The sequence below is a fragment of the Bombus pascuorum genome, chromosome 8 (assembly GCF_905332965.1).
Source record: "Bombus pascuorum chromosome 8, iyBomPasc1.1, whole genome shotgun sequence".
Lineage (NCBI taxonomy): Eukaryota > Metazoa > Arthropoda > Insecta > Hymenoptera > Apidae > Bombus > Bombus pascuorum.
The window spans coordinates 11,161,130-11,188,764 of NC_083495.1; the positions used below are offsets into that span (position 1 = coordinate 11,161,130).

Genomic DNA, 27,635 nt, shown 5'->3' on the forward strand with positions numbered 1-27,635 from the left:
GAAAGAGCGCTTGCGCTTTTCAAAATGACCTGGTGCGCGGCGCCACTCATGGGCTTTCCAGTGGAGACTCGACGAAAGCTCCACTGTCTTTTCGTTCACAACTCGAGTTTCACTGTAACGAGACGAAATGCGACCGTGGTATCCATCCGCGGAGTATTTCTTCAAGAAAGTTAAACGCCTACGAGATCGTAAGGACATTTAACAAGAAGACATAGAGAGAAAAGACGAAGAAAAGCTCTGTCGCGGTATGTCCTGGTGCGCGATATATATGTATATATCGTGATCGAAATTCTGGAACAACGTGTGACGATATTCGAGGACTGAAAAGGAATTTACAGAGGTCCGCGATGTGTTTTCTTTGCCGTTAGTTATTCGTCTATCTCTACGTGTACGAGCACTTTGTTTTTGATTGATCGATAAGCCGTGAATTAGGTCGTCCACGAGTCGCGCCCTGAACAGAAACATACGCATACAATTTGTGAACAGAAAGTTGAAAAAATATTCTAAATTTGGTGTTCGAAAACGAGCATCAATCGACGTGTTCGACAATATTATATGTCTTGAGCAACGTCGACGTATATGATGAAATTGCAGCTGCTTGTAATCGAAACGGATTACTGCTGGAGGAAAGCGTTGCTTAGGTAAGTGAACGCGGATTTCCGAACAAGCTGCTTATGCTTTTAGTGCTTGTCACTAATGTTAAGCTTATTTAACTATATAATGTTTAAACATCAATGTCTTCTTATCGTGTTAGATAATTGTATTGTGTTGTATTATATCTGTCATGATAGGAGATTTGTGTTTAAACATTTAAAATTAAATCCAATGAATGACAAAAGATACGATCAATTATTATATAGCAATATTAACGTTAATTTTTGTTAGAAACGGATATCAACTATCATTAATTTCTAAGTATAATAATTATACGGATAAATTATATTGTTGGAAATCATTTAATTGTAAGTATTTTCTAATTAATATCTTTTAAAAAAAGATTCAATTTTTTGTTCATTTATTAAAAGCGTAAATTTAAGATACATATTCATTTTATATTTTTGTAGACTTTTATACAAAAGTATTTATTATTATGTTTTATAAATATAGATATTATAGCTTTAAAACAATTATTTGACAATTAATTTTGCGATGATATAGAAAATGAATACACCAATAAGAAAATTTTCAAAATACATTTGAATATACCGCTAATACGCAAGTCGATAAAGTCAACGATTAACAACTGTTGGTAGTAAACTCCAATCGACTACAGGAATCGCCGCTATGCGCGTGTCGCTTTAAAGAATGTGATGGCTTGTACTAGAAGGAAAATGCAACAATGATTCAGAACGCTTTGGCTTTCTCGACCAGTTCTTCTCGTTTTACATTTTCACAGCCCTTTGGTTGACGCCATCTTCAATTTTTTTTTTGTTTAAGTGTCAATTTTCTGGAACTGCATGGTACACAGTGGATCCCATAAAAACGTTGAGTGTGGGCAGTGAGTGTAATGAACGAACATCGTACGGCCGGTCATCTAAATTGAAATGATAAAGTGATCGCGATATGAGTTTGCGTCGTAGATCTAGTCTTCAACCATCCCTGAAAGATTGTGAACCAGAAAGGAGTCGTTAGCCATCCAAGTGTCCATGTAAAAGTTATTCACTTGAATTCTTCCCCTTTCAAGTATTGTTGGTTAGTTTACGTGTTATTTGATACATGTGTTTTTTTGCCTTTCTGTTGCACTCACGCGTGAACGCATTGTCCAATCCGAGGAAAGTCGAGACCCACGTTTGTTGGTTATGTTTTCTCTTACAATCGTTTGCCGTAAATCGCACGCTTCTGTAGCACGTTGCTCGTAGTGAAAGAAAAAAAAGATAAAACTGAAATCGTAAAGTAGTGTGTGCATACGTAGAAATAAAATGCACAAGTTAAGATTGCCTGTCAAGGTTGAATTGCCCAGTGCTTTAACAAGGTATGCAGATATTTGATCTACAGGTATCGATACTGTTTTCCTCAACGTTTACGTATTGTCGTAATAGATAAAACGAGTGTGTCTCGAACTTATACGTTTCCAGATTGTAAACAATCGTGTCGCGATGATGAACACATTAAAATTAATGATCTTTATTATAATATTGTAACGTACGACACAATTTCGTTTCGAGTTCGCAGTATGTACTATTTTACTTATGTCTTCTCCAACACTTCAAAGTAGTTAGATTAATTGTTCACTTTACATGTAAATATAGCAATATCGTTACATTAAGTTGTAACAGTGTGGAATGTAATATTTTTCGAACATATTAGTATCGATACAGTGTTGCTTAAGTTTATTAATGTTTCGAAATATTAACAATAGTGTTTGTTCATGTTTGTAGCGATAAATATGCAAGTCATGCAAATTCAGAATTGTATTGTGCATGCTTTTCTTGTTGCTTTCGTCGGAATAAGCATGAAACCGTTACGTATACGTATACTGTATAGGATAGGATGCATTATTGTAGTATCAGAGTTCAGTGAATTGAAGAATTTAATGCATTTAACTCATCTATGTTAACTCATTAAAAGATAGCTATGTCATTTTCATTCATAATCCAACTATTTTTCTTATATATCATCATATTGTCACTTCAAGCATAATGATTTTTTATAAACAAACTTACTACCTTATCGATTGGATTCATTATCAACTGCTCCAATATACAATTATTATGATATTAAATAATAATATCAGTAATAAAAATAAAGTATAAAAAGCCAATCAGGCTTATATACGCTGTTTTTGATGAAGATAAGAAAGAAATTTATGCGTATCTATTATTACTAATTGTAAGATGTGGCAGCACGCGTGGGCGAACACGTGATTTGATTATGTTTTTCCCCTAGACAGATGTTTCGTTCGAAAACTGGTCGATGACCGCCATAATATTAATTTCAAGCAATCGCGATGTGCTCTTACTTCTGTCATAAAAAGTAACAGTTGATACATTAAAATTTTTTATTATGAAAATCGTTTAGGAATTTGTTATTTAGAGTTGTAACGGTTAATTCAGGAACTTTAATTGAAGTGAAGCATAAAATGTATTTGCTTTATAACTAGATTTATAAAACTGTAATTTACAAAGTTTCTATGTTGAGAGCAAATTGGAGAGTTCCATATATATAGGACGTGAGGAGACGTTAATTCCATTATCACTACAATTTAGTTCATATGTTCAAATATCTCTTGTGGTATTTCTTAAGTAATCTTTTTTCTATTTAGATTCTAAATCGAATATATTAATTCAATTTTTGTATTATTGTCAGATAATGTTCCATCTTTCCAGATGATCATTGAGCTGCGTAAACATTGGAAAATCGCAAAACATGAATATATATATTTATTTTGCAAAATATTTCTTATGGAAGGATGATAATCATATCTGGATTAAGCTGGTGCTTGTTCCTCTACTAATTGAACTGCAGTTGTTGAGATGTTCACGGCGCCATTCTTATGGAAAGCAGCTGACCTTGGCAGTCATAAAACCTAATGCACGCTGCAGGGCTTTACCCGCCTCGATCTAACTCTCCTACCATCCAAGTCCTCGTTTCCTGTGATATGTCAAACTCGAACCTTTCGAGTAGTTTCTCTGTGGTCTTCGCTGGTGAAACATCAAACACGGTGTCTCCCATGTTCCGGGAAATCGCCTTAACCGCGGTTCGTAATTATCGTGTTTCATGTAAGTCGATTGACAGTTAGAGTAATTCTACGAAAGATATAATTCTACAATAGTTTTAGTGACAAAGAATTATAACTCTTCAACTTTACATTTTTAAAAGAATCTTGTACCATATATACCATGAGAACTATACCCAATATAACAGTTTGGTAGTTGAGGAGCCGGTAACAAGGTTAATAATTGTTCCCTAGTTTGTTTGTATAGTTTCTTACAGAATTTTCGGAAGTGCAACGAAAAGCTGAAAGTGAAGTGTTAAAAACAAAATATGTTGAAAAAGCAGAACGGTAATTTTTGTTAGAATTAGCGTATCGTGCGTAGTGCGTTCTTCGAAGCAAGTGATCGATCGGTCTTGGTCCTCTGTCGAAGGGCGACGAGGTAAAAGCAAGATCCCTCTGAACCACCTGTGTATGTTCGAATGCGCGCTTGCGTATTTGCTTCTCTGGGTACACGTGCACCTAACGGCTTGACCAGAGAACAGTACGAATCATTTGACTCTCAGTTGCTTACCTACGTTGCTACTTCTCGCAGTGTATTTTTGGCGTCCGTGCTTCTCACGAAACCTTGTACGGCCAATTTTGACTCTCACTTGATTAATGTAAATCAAAAATTGTACCGTGAGAAGTATTCGACGTTTGAATCTTAATTCTTCGATATGAATTTAGTTTCAGTCACTGTTATTGACGATATGTGTGTGCTTAAACAGTGTAGATTTTCCGGAACGTTCTTGTTTATATATTCCTTTGAAAATAAAGTTATTTGAAGTACTGTCGGTAACGTGAATCGTGCAGGGACCTTCGAACCTGGCCGAGTAATGTAGTCGCAGTTACGTGATTCGGGTAGTTTTTGGTGTCGCACCTTTCACGAGACCTTGGTACAGTCGATTCGAACTCCTTCGCTTAAAGCTGTGTTACTGGACATTCGTCACGGAAATCATGACAGTCTTAAGGTGATCTCGTTCTTACTTGTGCAAGTGACAAATCAAGTTCTGTTAATGGTGTGGATTTACGTGAACGATTACCATTAAGTTTCGTCGAAAAGTTTCGAGACATCAAGTACGTAAAGTATTGTCAGTAACATGTGTCAAAATTTACTTCTTTCATCTTCCTGAAACGGTGTAAATGTAATTACATATATATTTTCACGATCTTTGCCTTTTGTACACATATTTTTTTTTCCGTTAATTTCACGATTAATGCATTCGACGAATGCCAACCTATACTTGCTGGCACTCCCTCAATGTTTACGCGTCAATGAAATTCCTGATCGTATACGAAATAGTAGTTTGTTCGATTCCCAAGTATTTTGGTTTATTAAGGGAACTAATCGTGTCCATATTGAGCTGCACATAAGGATGTTATAGTATTATTTTTAATAATGCGGTCGCCAGTCTACCATAGTCACGTACCATAACGTATCTAGTGTGTTTCCCTCTCTTGCGGATATTGTGCCTATTTCGGTCTCTGTTTACATCTTTCCTCTTTTCTCTTGCTTAATTATCAAGCTCTGTCGGTTAGTAGTATTATTTACGTAGCACGCGAACATGAGACCGGTGCAAACTGTTATTTTGCTGGATATGTAAGTAGATAGAACTGCTACTGGACAGATTTCATTTCACTTCTTTTTCTTTCTTGCATCGATACTGATGCACTTGCATTATGTCCAACAAATTTTGAGGCGTATTATCAACAACATTTATTACTTATGCGTATTATCAACAACATTTGTTACTTATGCGTATTATCAGTGACTATTCGTTGACAGCCTTCCCTGAATGCATTGTTTTTTTTTATGGATGTCTTTGCATACCAGCGAAGGACGTTTATTCATCGGTAACTTACGTAAGAAAGTAATTATTTTTTGTTTATAGTTAGATTCGTATGTGTTACGAAAACGTGTGTTTGAAAAAATGAGAAATGATCGCTAGAGGCGACACAATGCGTTAGTGTAACATATTGGCAAGGTGTCACAAATATTCTAGTTGGCATATCGAAGTTCAAGCCAAAACAATGTCATTAACGATTAGAAATATATTTAATATAATTCAATTGTGTAATGCAAATTGGAAAAAAATATTCATATCGAAATACGACGTATTTTTATATCACCACAAAATGTAAGTTTATAATATTACATCGTTATTACATATAGAGAAAAAAATTGAAAATATCGTTTTTTGTTGACTTTTACGCCATAACTTGTTTCTGAGTGTTTTGAAGTTTAGAGAGTGTCAAGGTGAAGCAAAGTTGAGTTTGTCCGAAAAGAACTATCGTTTACTTTTTAAAAACGTTATAATACTGTTTAGATAACTTAGAAACGTATATAACCGATCGTAAATTTGCTGTACTAGTTGATACGATTCGCTCGGCTGTGAATTATTGACATTGATTTATTTGTTCGTCTAACAATTGGCAGGACTCACCCTACACGATTTTTGCATTCGTCAGAAAGTAATTTCTCGAACAATGCTTCATACTTGAAACCGTGTCTATAGAATGAAATCGATACATACCTATAATATGCGGGAAATTGAGGAAAAGTTGGCACCGTCGTTAGTACAGTACCATGTATATAGTGACTCACGACATATTTTATGAATATATTATGTATGTAACATGAAACATTTTCAAATTTTATTAACATTATAGTGAGAATTGTCATGTTAATATTGGTGGAGTTTGGAATAAGTTTGATAATGTACATGAAAGTTACAAGATACATAATAGTAGATAGAGTATATATAATATTTCTCAGAGATCATAGGTATTTATGCAATCAATTATCCATTATATTAATAATCCTCGATATTTAGGTAGATCATTTGTAGCATTTATTCTATGTTTAAGATGGCTATTCATGCCGTATATTATATATTTAGTAAATGCAGTAAATAAATTTTATTGCTTGCTATAATTACATTTAAATTTAACTAATATAATCATGGCAGTCGTGTCTCATTATATATACTTTTAATGAAGTTTCAAAATGTTTTATACGATGCACATAATATGTAAATAAAAGTTTTCTACAGTAAGTTAAATACTTTCGTGAGCCACTTTACGTATGCCGCAGTAGCCTATATATGTGTAAAATCATTAATCGTTTAAATTGTAGAGGTGTGTATGACACTGGTAAACAAGTATCAAGATAGTTTAACTAGTCTTAAGGAAGCAATTCACGTGTACGGTGCGATCTGAATTTACGGCGTGCATTATTGAGCACTGAGTTAGGAATCGTTGAACCGATGATAAATGGTGAGGCCAAATACAATGTGATAGCGATAGCGTGATTAAAGTTATATCAGATTTTCTGAACGTAGACTGTTCGGTCACGTGATCGTGATTACTTGTTTCGATAAGAGACCACGCAATATCTGATACTTCGAAACAGATTAAAGCTATTTTTAAATATAGGAAATATTAGGAGCCACAGGTTCATGGGAACTTGTACATAAATAGTGACTAGAAAAGGTATTTGCATACCATTATATTTATTATAACATTTACATAACAATTGTTTAGGTTAAAGTACGTTGAATTTCACATCATTAATACACTGGAAATAAAATATAAAACTTGATAAAAAGAAAAATATTTTGTTGGAAAAAATAGACTTCGACCTCTTTTTTAAATTTCGTTCTAAATTGTGCACTTGTCGATTCATCGATTTGTTTGAGCCTGCAATAGAAAATTCGAATGTCAATTATCGTAGGTGGAACTGTGAATCAATTACTGGGAAAGAGGAAATGAGTCACAGATCGGGTGTGACGTAAATACATCTTTTACAATGAACTTCGAGTTTCCGCGCCGTACCGGAATCATTGTCGCGATGACGTTATTGTTGGATGCATTTTACATTCGTCATACTGCGTTCTCTCATCTGCTGAACTATTTTCTTATGATCAATGCACTGAAAAGTAGATGTATTGGACATATAGGACATTGAACTCATTAAGAAATTCATTAACGTTTCAGAAAATTTTCTATTGATGTTTCGAAATTTTTATGCTTTTAAAGAACGATTGTTTAACATTAGCGGCGAGATTAATGTGCATACCAAGTTTGTTTGATCATTATCAGACATGAATCATTATTATCGCTAAAAGATTCAGTTAAAACAGTTCGTAATCTGGTTTTAATTGTCTTTAATATCTTCTGAACCGTTGATGATCTTATCGCTTCGAAACAGTCGGTCTATATATAACCTATAAATATAATATACATAAACTCTTCATTTTATTTAATATCGATTGATTAGTAATTTGTTTGGAATTTTAGAATTCTTGGAATGTATTCGGAATATGTATATTATTTTACGATGCTTCCTGTGCGCGACTAGCTATTTAGACAATTACAACAGCACCAAACTTCACAATTGCACAAACTTCTGGATTTTTCTTGTCCAAGCCAGCTACGTTTGTGTCGTTCTAGAATTGCGGTGATCTGGAAATATGCAGCTGGATCAATACCTCTTATAGTATCTGCGTTGTGCCTTATCGATTGTTGCTTACCTCGTTGGCTGCATCTTTCTTGATTTCACGCGACGTTACGCCAATGTTGCTTAGGTATGTGGCAATTACCGAAGTCCACATAATAATTAAAATCGCAAGTTTAGATCGGACATAAACGATCAGCAATGTAACCGATCATTTAGGTAACAGATACCATTTATCGACCCATATAGAGGTGATTTATGTAACTTTAACGTTAGATCAATTTCTGCTACGATCTGTTTTTCTATTTGTTCGTTTTTACTTTGTTGTTGACTACTATTTCAATTAAATCTTTCTTGTACTTAGTAATCATATAGGAAACCGAGAAAGATATATTTAAGTTGACAATTTATCGGTTATATATATTTAGGATTTCCTTAGTTACCTGTAATATAAATATTTTTTTTTTTTTTTTTTTAGAGTTAAATGAGGATTTATATATCGACGGGAAGTTCTTACTTATAAATTGGTAGTTTTGCTTCATCTTGTCTCTTTACATTTATCGAATGGTGCTAGGAAATTATATATGTGTCAGCCATCCAATCTTCAATATTACTCTGCAATATATTTTTATTGGGAGAAGTTATATAAAATCACATTTCCTCAGTTTGTCGAAAGCATAAGCTAATTGTTTTGCGACAGGCGATTCTTAATCGGTTATCATCGTGCCAAGTGAAAGCTACCTGGTCTACTGTATACACAGCTGTTCAGTTTTAATAAAAAATTGACAGAATAACAAAAGACACCAAATTTTCTTTGAATATACAATTCCAAAATCAAAACATTTGTTAGAATTAGAAAGAAAAGGAATATCTCCGACCAATGGTGAAGGAATGCACATTGATTATACAATCGTTTAGCTAGACTATCGGTTCACGAAGACGGTTTTTAATCGGCTCATTGTATCGAGAAAACTTTGCCTGGCAACGATAAGAAAATTAATTGCTCGTGGAAGAAGCCAGTTACCCTCGATGCATTCTGCTATGTGTTGGAAAGCGCAACGATCGTTCGCGAAAGAGATCACGATAAATATTTATTCCGTCTTTCATTGTTACCATTCTCGAAGCGGCTCATTCCCTGAATTATTTTTCCAATTCGATCAACACCGTTTAATTTGTTTTCTCTTCTGTTTTCTCTCGAAATTCTAATTTATCTGTACAAACGACCCAAGTACATATATATATATATATATATGTCGGGTTGGCGTTAGGGGCGTGTAATGAGTCTTCGCCGGTGTTGTTCATTGTTGTTGCACAAACGTTTATTACACAGATATAGTTGGTACAAGATTGACAAGCGGCTGCGGTAACTAGACGCTAATGACAATGACCCTAGGTTCGATAGGGCGAATCCACGGTCCACGGGATAACGGATATACTTTGCTTCGAAGTCTAAGTCGGACTCGACTTACTCCTCGTGACACAAGGATCGCTTGATTAGCTCTTTGCCAAGACGTAGATTATTCACCGATCGTACAAACACACTAGGTATATGGTTAATGAGACTGCAAGGAAGGGAATGACTTTCCGTCACGACGACGCTGCAGAGGAAGACTATGATGGGATGTGCCTAAGGGCACGAGATCATTGGATTCGTCAAAGAAAGCCTCCACGCGGAGGGTGAGGGAAATAGGCGTTGCTGTTAATTGGTTAATTTCTATATCGGCGGTTAAAAAAGGATGCTAGTCGCCCTTGAGAGAGAGTTCCTAGCGGGAAGCGTCATACGTGAGGAAATCTGATCTCCCATATCTTCCCGCAATAGGATCTACGGGCGGATAGAATAAAGACTGTTTGTCAATCTGAAAGACTTTAGTTAACTAAGTCCTAAGATTTGTAGCGGCTCCTCAGACTATCTGAGCATAAACTGTGAATGATGCATCGGCATCTGGCGATCATCTTACCCAAAGAATGCGGTCTGTGTGTGGCGAGCCGCGGGGCTGTTAAAATGTTTTATTGTCAAGTGTCGGTACTGCCAATTCTTTAAAGGAAAGCTATGTAACTTCATATCTCTGTTAGGCGGAACGTTCTTCCCGCGACCGTGGCTACGCTTCGGCGACCGATTGTCGCCTCGAGCCTAAAAGCTCATTGTCACAAGTTTCGAACGACTGTGTTGGGTTATTTCGTAAATGCTACGGTATTGAGGTTTTCCAAGTAACTCCAACGGGGGGTCCTTTCTGTTGAAGTGATCGTCACTTCTGAGAAAACTCAACATCTGGTCTTCGGTTTCTCAACCGCCTAAGGTCTTCGAAGGCGCATAGACAAAAGAATGCGTTTAGGAAAGGCCATAAGCGGTACACGTCCGATGTTGGTTGAGGCAGTTGTCTTTAGTCTCAGGGTACGTAACAAGCGAAGAACAACTGGCAGATATATGTACAAAGGCGTTGCCAAAACCAAGATTTGACTATTTGAGACAGAAATTAGGTTTGAAAAATAAAAAAAAAGATATTAAGAGGTAATTTTTGTAAAGATGTAGAGTTTTTAGGGAGGGTATCGAAGTGGTTATTATATTAAAAAAAAAAAAAAAAAAAAAAAAAAAAAAAGGGAAAAACTCTACATGATCTGTTAAGTCTTCTTGTAGTATTTTGAGTAATAAATTAATTTGAATAATAAAGAGAAAGGTATTGACGAAATTAAGCTTCGAATATTTACAAAGAGATAATTGTATAGACCGATGTAGAGTTTTAGGGAGGGTGTTGAAGTGATCGTCACTTCTGAGAAAACTCAACATCTGGTCTTCGGTTTCTCAACCGCCTAAGGTCTTCGAAGGCGCATAGACAAAAGAATGCGTTTAGGAAAGGCCATAAGCGGTACACGTCCGATGTTGGTTGAGGCAGTTGTCTTTAGTCTCAGGGTAACGTTGCTAGCGAGAGGATCTGGATCGGCTTACATAGTACCACATATTTTGTAATTTACTAGTCACAAAATATACACTTTCAATACCTTGCAGTTTGCTCACGCATTTATTTAATTCCATCCACTGAATAATCTTAACACTTTCATCTCCGACATATATATAATATTGGATTGGTTGGTCATCTTAATATTTGTTGCTCGATTTCACCGTATTCGACACTTGTAAACGTTTCACAGCCGGTCGAACGAAAAGATGCGTCACCTGCGTTTTGTGGAAAGTTTGATCGAAGTAATCGTCTGTTATTTACATTATGTTTTATCGTTGTGCATTTTGCGATATATTCGAGTTGATAAGGCCGATACCTATACAGAATGGTTCGTTTGTATCGTTTGTGTCACCGTCTGCATCACGACGATGTTACGGATTATCAACGATTAAACCGTCAGTATTTCTATGGCCTACGGAAATATTATTTGCTACGGGTTTAAAGTTCTTATCTCTGGTGATTAAATAACGTGTGAGTCGAGCGTTTGACGATGTTGAATCGCTTCAGTTTGCTCGATTGGGCTCGATCGAATTGTTCAACGAGCAGTCCATGTGCTGCAATTGCTTCGAAGGATGATGAACATGATGATGGAACGACATTTGATGGAACGAATCAGATTAGTCTGTTTCGCCTCATGGACGTTCATGAGAAAGCAGTTACGGGTAGAAGTAGAGGATTACTGGTTCGTCGGGAAAATGAGGCGGTGCAATTGGAAATTTATTTGATAAGATGTGCGAATGGTGTTCCATTTGACATAGTGCTCGAAGTCAGAAGGTAATTGAAATACACATTAATATAGAATTTACGGTAAAACATGGAAATATTTTTCTATTTTATAATTTTCTCAGTCACGCTGGTAGAATAGATATCTTGACAACATTTTTTCTTCGTTTTCCATCACGTCCCGTTATTTTAGCGAGTACTCCTTTTATCGGCTAATTAGGCTGTTTGTCTTTCACACTAAAGTTTCACGATTTTTACTCCTCCGCGTGTTTTTGTCGACCACTCACAGGGAAACGCGTCAATGGGAGTCGTAAATTCCCGTTACGATTTTACAATCGGCGCCACAAAACTGATCGATTCCCTATTTCGTTTAAGATAATAGAGGTAGTTGAATTAATTATAACGCTGAGGTAACAGGCTATAATGTACCCTTTATTCCAACAATAATTGTAGACAAGATATATTATTAAAGTAGTGAATCCAGTGCAGTAAAATTCGGTAACGATGCCGTCGCAGAGGAAAACTCTTGCTGGGTGTTGGTCGTCCCACCACCGGTCGTTTGCGGGTGAAAACCCCGGGAAATATGGGAAAACGCACCTAACCCCAATCTAATCCCACTTTTTACCTGATGGATCAATAACCATAAGGAACATTTTGATTCGAAGTCAAATTGACGGTCTTAATGGTCAAATCGAATTGCTTAGTTTTACGACAGTTCCTTATGATTATTACGGTCGAATTAATTATGTTGACGTAGCAAATGGCAGCCTCGACCGAGGGATAGATTCCAGGCTACGCAAAGAGTCACCGGACGAAACACCGTGTTTAATTTCGGAATAAATACGATTGTACAGTCCCATGGTTTATTAACCTGTTGCTAAAGTGTCTTTAATAGCAACAGTTCTATACACCTCGTTTGTATATAGCGTCGAATCGATAGGAAATAACTGGTTACATCACTCGGGCGGTTTGACGTTGCATTTTACGAAGTCGATGATAAATATTTCGAAAAGATTTGTCTGAAAAAATAATAGCGGCTTGACTCCTCGGGCTTCGATATCCGATAAAAGACAGTCATGCGCTAAGAATGCGGGTTTCCCCGGTATGTTGACGGTAAAAGTTGCTCGATACGGTACGGTTTCAATTTCGAGAATGTTCATATCGATTCGAAATCGACCAACGACGTGGAAAAAGGATAGAATGGAAAGCCTTGGGAACAATCGGCTCAAGCTATTTTATTCGGCTTACCACGAAGAATTACGTGACCTTTCGTCGAAAACGCGAATTCTCTCCCGGAAGCATCGCCTGGTTTGTCATGTACGTGGATTTTTTAATACAATCGGTCTTTTGATCTAACATGATAAATTGCAATTTCTACAGAGCATAGACTTATCTTTGATCACAAGTAAATAGATAGGATCAAGTGTTGACTGGTCTTAGATGTATTTTGGTTCTTTGGATCAAGGTGATGTTCAAGCTTGAGCAAATATAAATATACTTGGTTCGATATTTCGTAAATACCTTCATACATAGTTAAATATATTTGAAATATTTATATAATATCCATATAGTGTGGTATTTTTCCACCTTGAATTTTCCACAATAGCGAGTTAGGTGATTGAAACTGAGCCAAATCCTGTTACTTGTGACTTTGTTTTCTATTCTATCGATATTTCTTGGAGAAACGTTTCGAAAAATTCGATATTAACGAGTGGCAAGCTTACGAGTCTTCTTGTAAGATATTGCGGATGTTCATGCATCTACAGGAAATTTAAAGATACATAAATATATATAACATCTAAAGTATAGTGCTATATAGTAAAGTACTCATTTTGACTTTTAACGGATGAAACGAATCCATGTTCTACTCTTCTCTTCTTAGTTCTATTTTTTCAATCGAGTTCACAGTCTACAACATAAACGAACTAATTCGGAAAAGCATCGAGTCTTGCTACGCGTAATTTTAGAAGCACTTGCATCGACTACTAAAATATCATCTTAAAAGCTGTGGTAGGACTGTTTAAAGCATCACAGTGTGTAAATGGATTAATAAATTTGTGTTTACCCGGTCTGTGCTGAATCAAGGGATCCACGTTGTCGGCTACGACCGGCCGGCCGGCTGGTTTACTTCGATCTATTTTGCTCCTGCGATTTGCTAAATGCAATCATACGAATTCATCGGCTGACAGGTTTAACCCTAATACGAACTGCAAACTTGGGAAGCCTCCCATCGGCGGACAATAATTTCTTTGTCGTTCCCGCGCTCATCGTTAATTATAACCATGCGTCACCGTGTTATTCGCGGCATCTACTGATCGAACTATTGCTCTCGTTACGAGGTGATTAATTTAATTACTGCAGGGAAATTAGTTGTTCGTGTAATTCGTTCTTATTCTTTCCTAAAAGACAACTTTTAGGAAAATCGTTGGATTGCGATAATTCTTCTGGCACCATTTAGATCTACTGGCACATAGAATATCATTGTACCTAAATGGAACTACATATCCTATTTTCTAAATTATTGATTAATCTATATTTTTTTAAAGCTTATTAAAGCTTATTAAAGCTGATATTATTATATCACAAGGTTCTTTGTTAAAGGAAAAGTTCGTCATAAAAAGGTTAAAGCGGTGTAAATTTTGGGTATTTTGGGAAAATGAAATGAATCCAGTTAGAGATATTTGTTTATATGTCTAAAATAACGTGTTTTGACAAAAATTTAGATTATAGTATCCCTTTTGTTTCGTAAAATTTTCGGACGCAGCTTTTCGAGGTCGTCGAGATGATCGAAAGTCGTTCGAAGATCAGGAGGGCCATAAAGATTACGTCATGGTTGTGTACCTGGCGCGTAAAATCTTCTGAAGGTTACGAGGATTACGCTGGTCATTATTATTCAAAGTCATTTGAGAAATTTATCAACATTGTGTTTTTAATAGTCAAAGTATTTAATAGCTACGAATGATGGTCGAAGTAGTACTGTTATTAAAATCAAAGAAATGTTCATGTCGCAGTTATTTTCGGCATTTTCTTTAATTGTCCACTAAGTCGTCGATAAAAGTTTGTAAACTAAATAAAATTATTGAAACGTTAGAATGCTAAATACGTATTATCTTTCCCGAAAGAAACAAAAAATATTAATGTGAAATTATTTTTTGTACGATAATTAGTATAATTATGTTATAATTGTAAATGTCTAATAACACTCGTAACGGATAGTTCGCATATTTAAAATCAGTTATGACGATAATCTTTTACATAATGCTTTTGAAACATCGCGACCATTTTTTTCACGTTATCGTTTTTCAGCAATACGACTTTGAATGAACTAACGTGACGGCGATAACAGGAAATGTATACATGGTGTCTCGGCTAAACTTGACTAATCTTCTTACATTTTCGTCGGCCGATAAACAATGACTCGCCGTATAGTAGCGGGAACTAAATTTAAATACTTACGTACGCGGTTGGAAAATCGAAAGAACGTGCATGAAAGCACAGTAGATCTAACGCTGTGCAGCCTACAAAAAATAAATTCTCACGTTCTTGAAACGATACAGAAGATTGTACGAAGATCCGTATTTCTCTGCATAATTTAGAATCTCTGACGCATTTATCATTTTATTTGCTTGTTTATTCGACAAACGGAAAATAGCATTTTCCGCGAGTTACACTTGCGTGGCAGAAGTAGATTAATCGTCGAAGGACGGCAACAGTTGCGAGTACAGTCTGCGAGATGGGAATTGGGTCATTTATAATCTACATAATTTTGAAGTATGCTTTGTGTGTACGGGACTTGACTCACCGGAAGTCAACGGAGTCAACTTATTCGGAATACTTTGTTATATTTCACTCGACGTGAAGCGAATCCCTTCTTCTTTTTTCTTTTTTAGACATCCAAGATTTCTCCGTTGTAACCGGAACTGCACTGCGCACCGGTTTATATATCGTCGTCCATAAATCGTGGTATAAGTGGAATGAGGGAGATTCTATGGCTGAAAATAAAGCAAAAGCAGAGAATAACAGAATTGCATTGAAGGTTCCTTCAGAGAAAAATGCATTTGAAAGTCAATTAAATACACGTGTACACCTCATCGATAATTGGCGTTTGGAATTTGATTATAGATTGCGACTTCAAATATAAGGCTTATTTGCTATCAATATTTATTTCGTAATTACTTTTTCAGTTTGTGAATACAATAAGAATGGGTGATGGTAACGAACCATCTATTACAATATCAATAGCCAACATTTCTAATAATCGATGGCAAATAAGCTCTAACATTGTATAAACCATTTTACTATACAAAAGGAAACATATATATAAACAGTAACAGAAATAGCACACCGCGTGATATCAGTGATATGACTCAAGTGCACGTGTATTATCAATTTCTTTTTAAACTGTGTATTCTTCGAAATTCATTCTGCTTGTATTTTTAAACTGTTGCGAAAGAAAACAGTGTGGGAAGTACACAGAATCGATTGATCGGGTGCTAACTAAAATTGCATTCTTACAATGGGAGTTCCATTGTATTTGCGCCACGAATTATTGCTCACCTCGTATATTAAGACGGCAGTCGGTTCCTCGGCGTAACGTGACATATTTTTCACTACTCGCGAGTTGGTGTAATTTATGCGAACGGTCGACAACGGAGGCAAAAAATGACCCAGTTTCCGACGAGCTTCGATACAGGCATTCGAGCAGGAAGCAATCGAGGAGATCCCGGTCGAGCATCCTTGCCGGTGTTTTTAGTCTTTCGATCGCTAAGAGCAGTTCGAGCGAGAAACTAAAAAGGAAGAAGGAGAAAAAAAAGTTAGGAACGCTTTGAATCGCAACGCAACGCCTACGATCGCGAAGCAGAAATGAATTGACGCATGCTTTTTCGCGTGTTGCTCGATCAAGAATATTTCTATCCACGCTTAGTAACCAGTTATTCGGAGCGGCCTTCGCGAAAACCAAGGTACCATTCGTGAAAGAGAACGCGATAGGAACGAGCAAGGATATCGAGATTAATTCAACAAGATTCGATGTCGAGGTAGACCTGTTCGTTATTTCATTCGATCTCAATATGGATGTTTTGTAGATCATTGAGATTTTTTGGACGTGACTCATATACAAGTTAAGTTGATTAAGACCTATGGATTTGTGAAATCATGAAAGTATTTATGTCGTAAAACTATGGAGAAAGGAAGCACTTGTTATGCGATCAATATCTAAATTGTTATAAATTGAACTTTCGCAGCGTACTACGTTTACTATTTATAGAAATTCCGGATATTTGCAATTATTCAAACTTATTACCTACGAAGAATCTCATTTTATACTATTTTCCAGTGATTGTTTCTGTAGTTAAACATTCACTTGTATATTACTCATTCGCTTAAATTGATTTCGACCATCGCGTTTTCGACATTGTGAACTTGCCAGTTTTTGTCGCTGTCGTAAAAAGATATTCTAAATTTTAAGTGAATGCGCGAGTCATTTCACGTCGTTTTTCTTTTTCTGTATCTAACGCTGTCTAAGAAAAGTTATGCGGTCGGAAGTTCCAAAGATAAAGTGCAAGGGTTTCAATACCTAGCCAGGTTGGAGTGGCTATTCAAGAAATGATAAATGGGATGGACGGAGATTCGAATCTAGGTCCAATAATTTTCCAAATTCCTCTTTATCTCATGCCAGATCTTCCGATAGGGAATACGAAGATAAAGTGGAGATTATCGCGAGTAGCATGAGGTAGTTGTGGCGAATGTTTGGTTGCCACGTGGTGAAGCAACTTGTCGATAGAGTAACTCCAGTTAGATCAAAAGGGTCGGTGGTTTGGAACGACGTGACGTCGTAAAGGTCTCATTTGGGCGCTTATCGGGTTACGGAGGTTAAGTCCCGAGTTCCTCTGCGAACGGTCACATAAAGGTCGGGATATTGTTTCTGGAATTTCTCCTTCTTCGTGCCTCTAGAGGACGTTGTTAATAAATTGCCGCCTACAATCCTAATTGTCGTTAATTTCACAAGCGTAGTAAAAAAAGATTTTATCGATGTTACAAACGAGCAATCACAAAGAGTAATTTGACGAATCAGTAAGATAAAAAATAATGTACCATTTGAACGTTTACCAAGACTCTAGAGATTCTCACAAATCCGCAGGAAGTTACATAAACATTGGTTGTTAGCTGGTATTACTTCTTATGGAGGTACACACTGAAAATAATATTCCATGATAATTCAGTTTACCGTGCTATTTTGGCATTGATACGTAATTTCTCGTCTTATCAAACGGTATAAAGTACCGCTGGCTTTCATGTCGTTCGAACAGCCATCGAATTATCTGCGCAGGATTTATCGCTTTATTCAGCGCGCAGAACGCGAGATCCGCCTACAAGAAATCACCTTATCGGTCGGTGCCACCCACGGATCAGCTTTTCTTCGTTCGCATCGTTTTACGCCTCGTCACGAACAGCAAAGGATCTTTCGGACGCAGAAAAAGATGAGAAAAAGTGAGTCATCAGGAGGGATAGCATTTTCGAACGAGTTCTCGCCTTTTCGAAAGATAAATCAGTAATTAACTATGATTCACATTACTTGTCGACGAGCGGAATCTCCTGGCTTGGAGTTAATTAAACTCGAATTATCAGATAATAGATCCGTGTTGAAATAATTTTCGGAAGAATTTACTACCGAGTCGAACGATTAACGTTGGAAATTATAAATCAGCGTAACGTTAAAATCGATAAACGAAGGAAGTTAAATTGCCAGAGAAATTTGGACATACCTCCTGTCTCATTCTTTCATTTTGTACTCCCTTCTCTCGTCTTATTTCGTGTTATTCTTCTGCATACAGTGGCTCACGAAATATTTGAACGATGTAGTATGTGTATTATACAAGGCATGTCGACATTTCATTAGTACTATCATGATCATACTGACAGAATTTGAAATCAACCTGGAAGCGTATATGAAACTTAGAAGACATTTACTGCTAATATACACCTGTTAAAAAATGAATATAAATCCATAAAACAATGGTCGTATTAAATATTGAGGCTCATCAATTTTGTACGTACTATGTTTCCAACAAATATTTTATAACTCTTATACATTTTCAAGGAAAATTTTCTTGACTCTTCAATCTTCAAACTCAACATTTTTGTTTGGTTCTTTATCATTATGATCATGATAGGCTTATCATATCGTACGCTATATAAAATTAAATTGTGCAAAATTTTAACAATATAAAAATGATAACCGTATCATATCTTATTATTGAAAATCAAATTGTTTCAAATTTGGTACTTCAAATACTTCGATACAAATGTGATATCGCGTCATATATCAGAAAATTTGTGTTATACAACATAATATATTCGGGGAAGTTTCTACGAGTATGCAAGTACATATATACCTTCATGAGCCACTGTATTCCTCTAACAAATTGCTATGTTATGTTAGTAACGGTTAACATTTCCGTCCATCATCACGGACGCTAAGTACTATCAGCGGAACGTCTTTGCACTTCCCGCAAACTTCCTGTCCGGATATCTGGTTGGCCTCGCCCATCCCAGGATTTCAAAGCCTGGTTGGCTCGGTTGCTTTTAAAGCAAGCCACGTCGACACGTATCCTTAACACGATAACCTTTTACTCCAGCAGCGCGATGATAACTAAAAGTAGAACGTTATACCGGCTGCATCGTACAGCGTCAAACGATCCGGTTAAACGCGGGCTTCTCGAACGTTTTATCGAGCGACGCAGACAAAACAGTTTGCCCTGATTTTTTGCTTTTAAAGAGCGAGCTACGAATTTCCTTGGTAGGTGAAAAGATTGTTAAAAAGTAGGTAGGTAGCTGTGACAGAGATGTCTAGCCTGATCGAATAGTTGGCAAAGAAAAAGTTTCCTATATAGCCGGACGGTTTGGAATTCAGCGTACAAGCTGTCTATAAATAATCGTGGTTCATCTGCATTTAGATTGATACCGATCGTTCTCCGTGGCGCCATTAAATTGTTCAGTTGTTCAGTGGTTTTCACGAAGCCCCACAGGCGAGTACACGTCTGCCTTCGATTAGAAAATCTCGAGCCGGAGCTTCATTTCGGTTCTCTGAAAGATAAAGAATATATTAATAACGTATAATCGCTAAACACACCGGGTTTCTGTAGATAAGTACTGTTTAAAACAATACAATTTTGTTGAACAAAGGCAATAAGATTTTCTGACGAAATGATATAGCATCGCAGTCAAAAAATAAATCTTTATTGTGTACTATTTTTATGCTATTTCTAGCGTATAGAATAAGAGAAAGAAGAGACAGCACGTTATTTAAAAAATATTTCATGGTCAAAAAAACCGAAAATTGAAAGAAAACATTCTCAACTTACCATAAACAATCTCGAAGAACTTGACGATCTCAAGGAGTCACCAATTTAATGGTAGTTAATCGTTTACGATGTTACGTAATATAATTGTCGATCGAAAAATTCCACACTATCGTTTGCTGCAATTACCTTTCATCTTAGAGATCGACATAGAAAGAAACTAAACCAGAAAGAGGAAAATCTTTGTATCTCTGCCAAGATTTGCTGGTTTCCTTTCGAAAGATAAAAATAATTGAATCGTTCGTGGAATCCTTCGACTCCTCGTGAAAGAGCTTTCAGTAAATCAGTACGTGGAATGACAAGCAATTGCAATGATACTTGCGTTTTCTGTTTGCAGGATGGTATTGGACCCCAAGGTCACGAGTCTGCACAGTGATTACGGAAGCTTCGATCGACCATTGGGCGCCGGAGAGGGCCACGAGAGGGACGTCGAGGCGACGGTTGATGGAAGTAGCAACGGAATGGCACAATCGAGCGACGTTTATCAACGGCAGCCATTATTACCTGGTGCACCGACCAAGGGCAAGGATAAGTGGTCCGGGGTGGCATCTGGCTCCGACTATTACGTGGATGACGAGGACGAGAAGATCGACAGTCTCAGCCGGCATCCTGGCATACCAAATGGCTCCGGAAATGGCATCGTTAAGCTCGACATACCCGCGCCTCTTCGGGAGGAGCCCCGTTTTCCTAAAGAGAAGTGGAAAACGTTTCTTGGTAAGGATAAACTCAGAAGCTTTCCTACACTTTCCATTTACATAGTCTGGGACACGTGTCGAACATATGTCTTGAGGTACAATATTAATCCTTTTGAGAAAGAAGGTCGCTGTTCTTCTAGGAGTATCGTTCACAATAGCATCAGACGTGTAGAGATTCTTCATAACGATCAAGAAGGGTTGTCGTGAAGAACACTTGTTAACTTGGAAGATGGGATTTTAAGGTCTCTGTAGCCATGAAGATACGATTTTACGTCCACTATAAAATTGCAAGAGTTTCTTGTGCGAGGAAAGCGCCGTCGTTATACTGCAGACCAACGTTCAATCTAGCGATATCTGTCACGTGACAAAATTTTGATTAGATACCGTGGGCATGATAAGCAACTTCAAACAGAATACTGTGCTACAAAGAGTTAAGAAGTTGTTGAGTTGAGAAAAATTTCTCCTGTAATTTCGTCGGCAATGAACTCTCTTTAGGGCTGGGTCTCTTCTCCTGTATGTACGCTTCATTCACACGACGGGGTGTCCGTGGAGATCGAGATCGAGGTCGCTACGTGGCCTGGTATTCCGATGCAGATCTGCTCGGACGCTGCTCTAATGCAGAGTCATGCCCGATCATGTGTTCTTGAACGATGAATCCAAAACGATGGAGTCATTAGAACGGACTACCTTCGGTGTCCGTTAGGTTCGTTCTGCTTCTGAACTAGATCGTTGCGTGACAAGATTCTTCAACCGTATCATCATGCACACGTTTCTTGTTATCGATATGACGATTGGTGAAAGCATTGTTCGTAAATGTGTTTTGTTTCACTTATTGTTGTTAAGAACTTGATTAATAATTTATCTTTGTATTTTAAGGGGTTAAGGATAAATATATGATTTATCTCATAGAATGTTTCAAGTTTATATGTAGGACGAAGCGAAGTTTGCTAAGTTTAACTTATAGTGATTTCTACATATGAAGATACATGTTATGGATGTAGAGAAAGTTTGGATTTAATTTGAGAAATGGTCATTAGAATGCATATATTAATACATCACCCGGTATGTTAATGAATGACGCAGATCCATTTCTTCGTCGTCCTCTGTAACTTATTGGGAGACTAAATTGTAAACTGTTCCATGAATGTTTGCGGATGTAGGAAACGACTTTGAGGGTGGATTTCGAAAAGCTTTTCCCTTGTTGGTAGGAAGCCAGAGCACCAGCTGAATTTTGGCACCGTGCCACTTCCTCTGAATGTGTGTTATTGTTGTACCAGGTTTCACGACGCAGCTTTTGATTAATATACCCAGTGCGCCAAGATAAGTGGTCTTCGAAATAACGTTATAATTAATAGTTTCTTACGATGATAGAAGATTTGTCTCGTTTTCTTAACAAAATGCATGTTTGCCTGCTTGCTTCGTCGTAAAATAAGACGGCAAGCTAGGTAATTTAATGCAAAGAGTCATTTTAATAATCTATAGAATATTTAATTTCATTTTCAGAGACCTTTCATAATAAGGGCGGAAAGCTTTAATAATGAACCATCTTTTATAACTGCTCGATCATAAATTATTATAGTGTCACTTCATACGAGGTTGTTGAATCTTTTATTTTAAAAAAATCGATCAAACAAATTGATCTTGAAATTAACTTTGAAATTAACTTAAAAAAAGTGTACAAATTTTTACAAATTCTTGATACACCCAGTATATGGTGCATTTGTAAGCATGGACTCGCGTTTTATTTTTGGAGTATATTGTTGGAGTATATTCTTTGTATCAAAGTAGAAAAGAGTATTCTCCAGAAATGCGGCAGGCAGAGAGAGAAAGAGAGAGAGAGAGAGAGAGAGAGAGAGAGAGAGAGATGTCGGTTAGAAATTTCGGAACAAGAGAAGCATAGGCGCGTAAAGTGGAGTAGCTGTACGTTCACCGACAGAGAAAAGGATAAATTGCGCCACGATGACTGTTACCTCCGTGTTGTATCGTGCGCGCACGATATACGACTAACTGCGGTGACCCGCATGTTTGAATCATCGGTTTATTTTCAACCGACTGATATACAAGTTGGCTACTATTGTTTGGAAGTTAAACGGTGCACTATTCTATAGTTTTCTGGAATGTTGTTATGTATTAGTTACGTCAACGATTAAAGATCAGATATGATTGATTTGTCATCGATCGATGATTGGATTATCTGGAAAATAATTTGAAAAAATATACATATGCTACTAAAAACTATGTACATATTGATATGATAAGTATTATGAGATAAGCAAATTATAAAATTGTTTCTATAATTCATGATCACGTGGTAAGATTAGAGTATTTGCTTAGTTTTAAATACAATCCTTATATTTTTCTATTTCTGAGATATAATATTTGCTTTTAAAATAAGTCTGATGAATTATAGCTTAAGAACGTTCAAAGTTATTTCATTGTGCTTTCAAAGTTACTATAAATTTTTAGAATGAATAATTCACATTTCAATTGATCTCAAATTATCGCTGATAAGGTTTCTTCTTCAATTCGCCTGTTTATTTAGAAAATTGAAATTTTTTGTTCTAATGAAAATGTAATTGGTGTTACAGCATTTCTGTTCATGGTCGTGAACTTCATATTGACTACTGCGTCCCTTGCAATGGTGCATGAACGAGTCCCTGATCGAAATACATACGGGCCGCTCCCGGATGTAGTGTTGGACAATGTTGTCGCTCAGGATTGGGCCCTTAACGTGTCGGAAGTTTTAATTATGATAATGTCCAATTCAGCGATGGTTTTTATTATTTTTCATAAACATAGGTACGTATTGTACACGAACATTAATGAAACCGATACGTGTAAATTAAAGTTTTTGCTCGACAGGCTTGGGTCAGAAATAGGACACAAGTAATTTTAGTATTAATATACTGCAACAGTTTTTAGATGGTTATCCTTTTAGCTTTATCTCAAATTTCCAAGATCTATTTCACTTTCTTAATTTCATTTTATCTTAAATTAAGCTAAAAAGATACCATTAAATTTTCGAATTTTTTGATGTTATTGTAGGCGATATTTAAAATTATTTTTATTTTACAAAATTTTATGTTGATTCTTCTAGGTTTATCGTTGTTAGGCGAATATTTCTCTTGATGGGACTGTTGTATATGATGAGGAGTATCACAATGTACGTGACTGTACTGCCTGTCGCGAGCAAAACGTATTTCTGCAGTCCTAAAGCAAACAATACGAGTCCGCTCCTCGTTATAAAAAGGGTTTTGCAGCTCATTTCTGGCTTCGGCTTGTCTATAAATGGCAAGCACACTTACTGCGGGGATTACATTTACAGCGGTCATACAGTTGTGCTTGTACTTAGTTACCTGATTATAAAGGAGTGTAAGTATTTTCTCTACGTTATAGAGACATTTATGTTTTGTTAAAATGTGCTAGGTATTTATTTAGAAAAAGAAGAAGTATGAAGAAGTATTATCTAGAATCTAGAAGAATGTTTAAAAATGCAGATTCTCCAAGAAGGTGTCAACCAATTCATTGGCTTGCGGGCATTACTGTTTTTGTTGGGGTAATTATGGTCTTGGTGGCTCACGGACATTATACCGTGGACGTCCTCATAGCATACTACGTAACTACACGCTTATGGTACATCTATCATACGTTAGCTAATAATTCGCATCTTAAGGTAAGTTTTATTGTTTTGTTAAATTCTCTCTACTTTTATGTTAGAAAAAAAGTAAAGAGAAAAAAGAGACAAAGATAATATATTCTGAAAACTGAAGAACATATTGAAATGTATTTACAGCAATATGAACCAAACAACTTTTTGGCCCGACTCTGGTGGTTCCCTATTTTTAAATATTTCGAGAAAAACGTGGGCGGCACGGTGCCACGACAATACGACTGGCCTTTACCCTGGCCTCGACGATTCCTTGCCAAGCACCCTAATCGGGACAGTTAATGTCTGTCTTTGATATCGCGATAGAGGCTGTCAAACAACGGAGTTACTTTGTTGTAATTTGTATATATATAAACATATATGTATACGTATCTAGGCTTACAAAAATGTGAAGATAAAGCTTTACTAGAGAGTGGTGCGAGAGATGTGTGTGCAAGTTCTTGTCATTGTAGATGAGTATATTTGCTCTTTTGAGACTTGACGAAAACTTGCGGTGTTCACTTCCTTAAAAAAAAAAGCAAAACTGACAGCAACAAAGAAACAAAAAACTGTAAAACATGAACGATAGTGAAAACAGATGCTTGTACCGTCATGTTCGTTATCGTCCAATCGCGAAACCTATTTTTTTTTCTTGATTTTGATACGACTTATACATACATTGTAAGAGGCTAGATAAACGATAGATCGAGATATTTAGTCTCATGATGAATTCACGTAGAGGGAGGTATTCGAGAGTTACCAACAAATTAGTGTGTAAAATAAAATGCTAGATATCTCTATTTTCAGATACTCCGAATGTGAAATAGTTAGATGTAAAAAGAAAAAAGAAGGAAAGAAGTTACGCTACAGTAATCCGGTCGAGCGCGGTAAATGCGAAACTGTCTTGTTGAACGTAGCATTAACAAGCAACAGGCGATTTTTTTTATAAACTCCTATTCCTTCGAACAACGACTCGCATTGGAAAAGTTGACAAAAGGGAAAAAAAGCGTCACTTCAATAAAATAATAATAATAAAAAAAAGAAGGTACAAGAGAAAAACATATGGAAGTTTTGTTTGCCGCGAGACCTTCCTCTGGCTAATTATTCGACATGCGTTCTAATCTTTCGACTTCAAAAACAACCAAGTTCTTTATGCTTACATGCATAGCGGCATGCCTTATTCCGATGAAAGTCAACCGAATAAATCGCAATTTTCGAACTCGTTAATCGGTCAATTGCCGTTCGTTTTCTATATTCTAGTTTTTCGTGTTGTAGAACTTTCCCTCGAAATTGGAGCCCCTTTTTAAACGAGCATTTTTATCGTAGAAACAATTAGTGGATGATTGGCATAGTTTTAAAATTCAACCAATGATCGTGCAATTTCGTGGGACCAAGTACAGAGAGAACAGTTGGAAAATATAATACTTTTCGAAGTAGCGGTAGAGAATATAATTTCTTTTGTGGTGACAATAGAATACGCGCATAACCGGAACAGTATTTAGAATAGTTTTCGAACGCTCTTGCTGTATTTTTTAAACTATGGTTTCTAGCGTTTTGATCGACGCGTTGGCGTCGCAATGTGTTCCCGTTTAAGATCGGTGAAATTTCTTGCCTACGATCAACATGGTTAGAAGCCAAGCGTTATTCTGTGTGTCAATAAAATTCGTGATTTCTCGGAATAAGGTCGTCTTTACTGTCTACATACACCAGATGTTGTCACGTATACGTGAAGATGTGGAGATGTCGAATCGTGCAAAGAAAGTTTGTGTTGTCGCTAATGAATCTCAGAATAATAATAATTGTAACAAAATGAAGTCTAACAAAGGTGTTTTCTAATAATTCATTCTTTGTATCATTTCATTCTGTTCTTGATTTTCTGGTATCTCGTAAACTCGCAACAATAATTCTATTCGTTAGAGGATTCTTCGGATTTATCGTTGCTTTCTTCCGAGATATAGATAGCACAAAAACGCTTTGAAATCTCTACTGAGCCATGTAGGGACGTAAACAAAGAACGTTTTAACGAATCTCAATTATCTGTATAAAGAGAGAGAAAATAATTGCACGATGGAAGAGTGATAGGAAATTATTCTTCATCGTGATTGAAAGCGTCAAACTTGTGAAGTCTGTAAATAGTTTAAGTGATATTGCCAGCGATTTGTTGTCTTCTGCACACGCGATTTATTGTTAATGCTCGTGCAAAAATCTCGTTATCCGTTGCCTGAATTGTCAGCGTTCCAGTAACGCACGTTCGAAGTGCGTAACATCTTTCGAAGTGGATGCGAACAACCACACGTATGGCCGATGATCCTGTTTCTCGTTTCATAACTCTTTTTCCGTTTCGATGCGCGCACGGTCGAACGAATTTGACGGTCGACCGACGAGAAGAAGAAGAAGAACAAAAGAGAGAAAAAAGACATTTTGCGAAAAAAGAATAGTCAGAGTGGAATGAATTGAATAGAATCTATTGGCCCTTATATAATTAAGTCTCTTTCCGTCTGTGATGATAAACGAAAAAAAAGAAAAGACATGAGTTGTCGTTGTGCTAGTTTTCGATCGTGGAACGAGACACATTCGTGAAACGATTCGCATAACGTGCCCATTGCAGCCATTGATATTTCTCCTTAACCCTCTATGGTCTGCTTTATTTAAATGAAATTTATAGAATCTTCTGGTTCTCCAAGTCGTTTTAACGAATCTGGTGCTTTTTAAAATTACAATTGAGAAATTGATAATAATGATATACAATGGACCGTAGGGGATTAAAACACTCGTATAGATGCGAGTATCGAATATACATATATATTTTAATAAGATTAAATGTGGTTCGTAGCGATACTCTTAAGTGACGCAATATTCTCGACGATGTTATTAAACTTGAAAAACAACAAGAAAAAAGAAAAAAAAAAAGATAAAACGAATCGTTCAGGCATACATATATATTTTTGGACGTGTGCATAGGTATACACGGGCCATCGAAACGATTTATTACATAGAGACCACGTAGCGTGTAATTATCAAGAGAAATTTTAAACGCTGATTATCGTACGTGTGAACTATGCCTATTATATCTAAATACGTTTGCAAAATATCTCGTCGTTGTT

General features: G+C 36.5%; 1 protein-coding gene and 2 long non-coding RNA genes across 10 annotated transcripts; 2 read left to right on the plus strand and 1 right to left on the minus strand.

Annotated features, from left to right (window-relative positions):
* The first annotated feature begins 36 nt into the window (after positions 1 to 36).
* Positions 37 to 27,448, plus strand: LOC132909731 (phosphatidylcholine:ceramide cholinephosphotransferase 2-like). 8 transcript variants are annotated; one of them, XM_060964725.1, is made up of 6 exons: positions 37 to 641; positions 20,528 to 20,904; positions 23,474 to 23,684; positions 23,983 to 24,257; positions 24,383 to 24,558; positions 24,679 to 27,448. In XM_060964725.1, the coding sequence occupies exons 1-6, from the start codon at positions 580 to 582 to the stop codon at positions 24,832 to 24,834; spliced, it is 1,257 nt and encodes a 418-aa protein (XP_060820708.1). In that variant the 5' UTR covers positions 37 to 579; the 3' UTR covers positions 24,835 to 27,448. The 8 variants fall into 8 exon arrangements, with proteins under 8 accessions (XP_060820708.1, XP_060820714.1, XP_060820712.1 ...); XM_060964731.1 differs by lacking the exon at positions 37 to 641 and adding an exon at positions 1,336 to 1,692; XM_060964729.1 differs by lacking the exon at positions 37 to 641 and adding an exon at positions 1,336 to 1,648.
* Positions 5,301 to 10,755, plus strand: LOC132909739 (uncharacterized). Its single transcript, XR_009658598.1, has 2 exons — positions 5,301 to 6,970; positions 7,130 to 10,755. It is a non-coding gene; the product is annotated as an uncharacterized LOC132909739 (long non-coding RNA).
* Positions 15,433 to 20,528, minus strand: LOC132909735 (uncharacterized). Its single transcript, XR_009658594.1, has 3 exons — positions 20,194 to 20,528; positions 19,225 to 19,915; positions 15,433 to 15,822 (listed from the first exon to the last, which is right to left on the minus strand). It is a non-coding gene; the product is annotated as an uncharacterized LOC132909735 (long non-coding RNA).
* Positions 27,449 to 27,635: the final 187 nt, after the last annotated feature.

Excerpts from the sequence above, each read along its gene's own strand:
- LOC132909731 (XM_060964725.1), top strand. The coding sequence starts at position 580 with ATGATGAAATTGCAGCTGCTTGTAATCGAAACGGATTACTGCTGGAGG. Across the intron at positions 24,258-24,382 it reads TTACCTGATTATAAAGGAGT|ATTCTCCAAGAAGGTGTCAA; the intron begins GTAAGTATTTTC and ends TTAAAAATGCAG. Across the intron at positions 24,559-24,678 it reads CTAATAATTCGCATCTTAAG|CAATATGAACCAAACAACTT; the intron begins GTAAGTTTTATT and ends ATGTATTTACAG.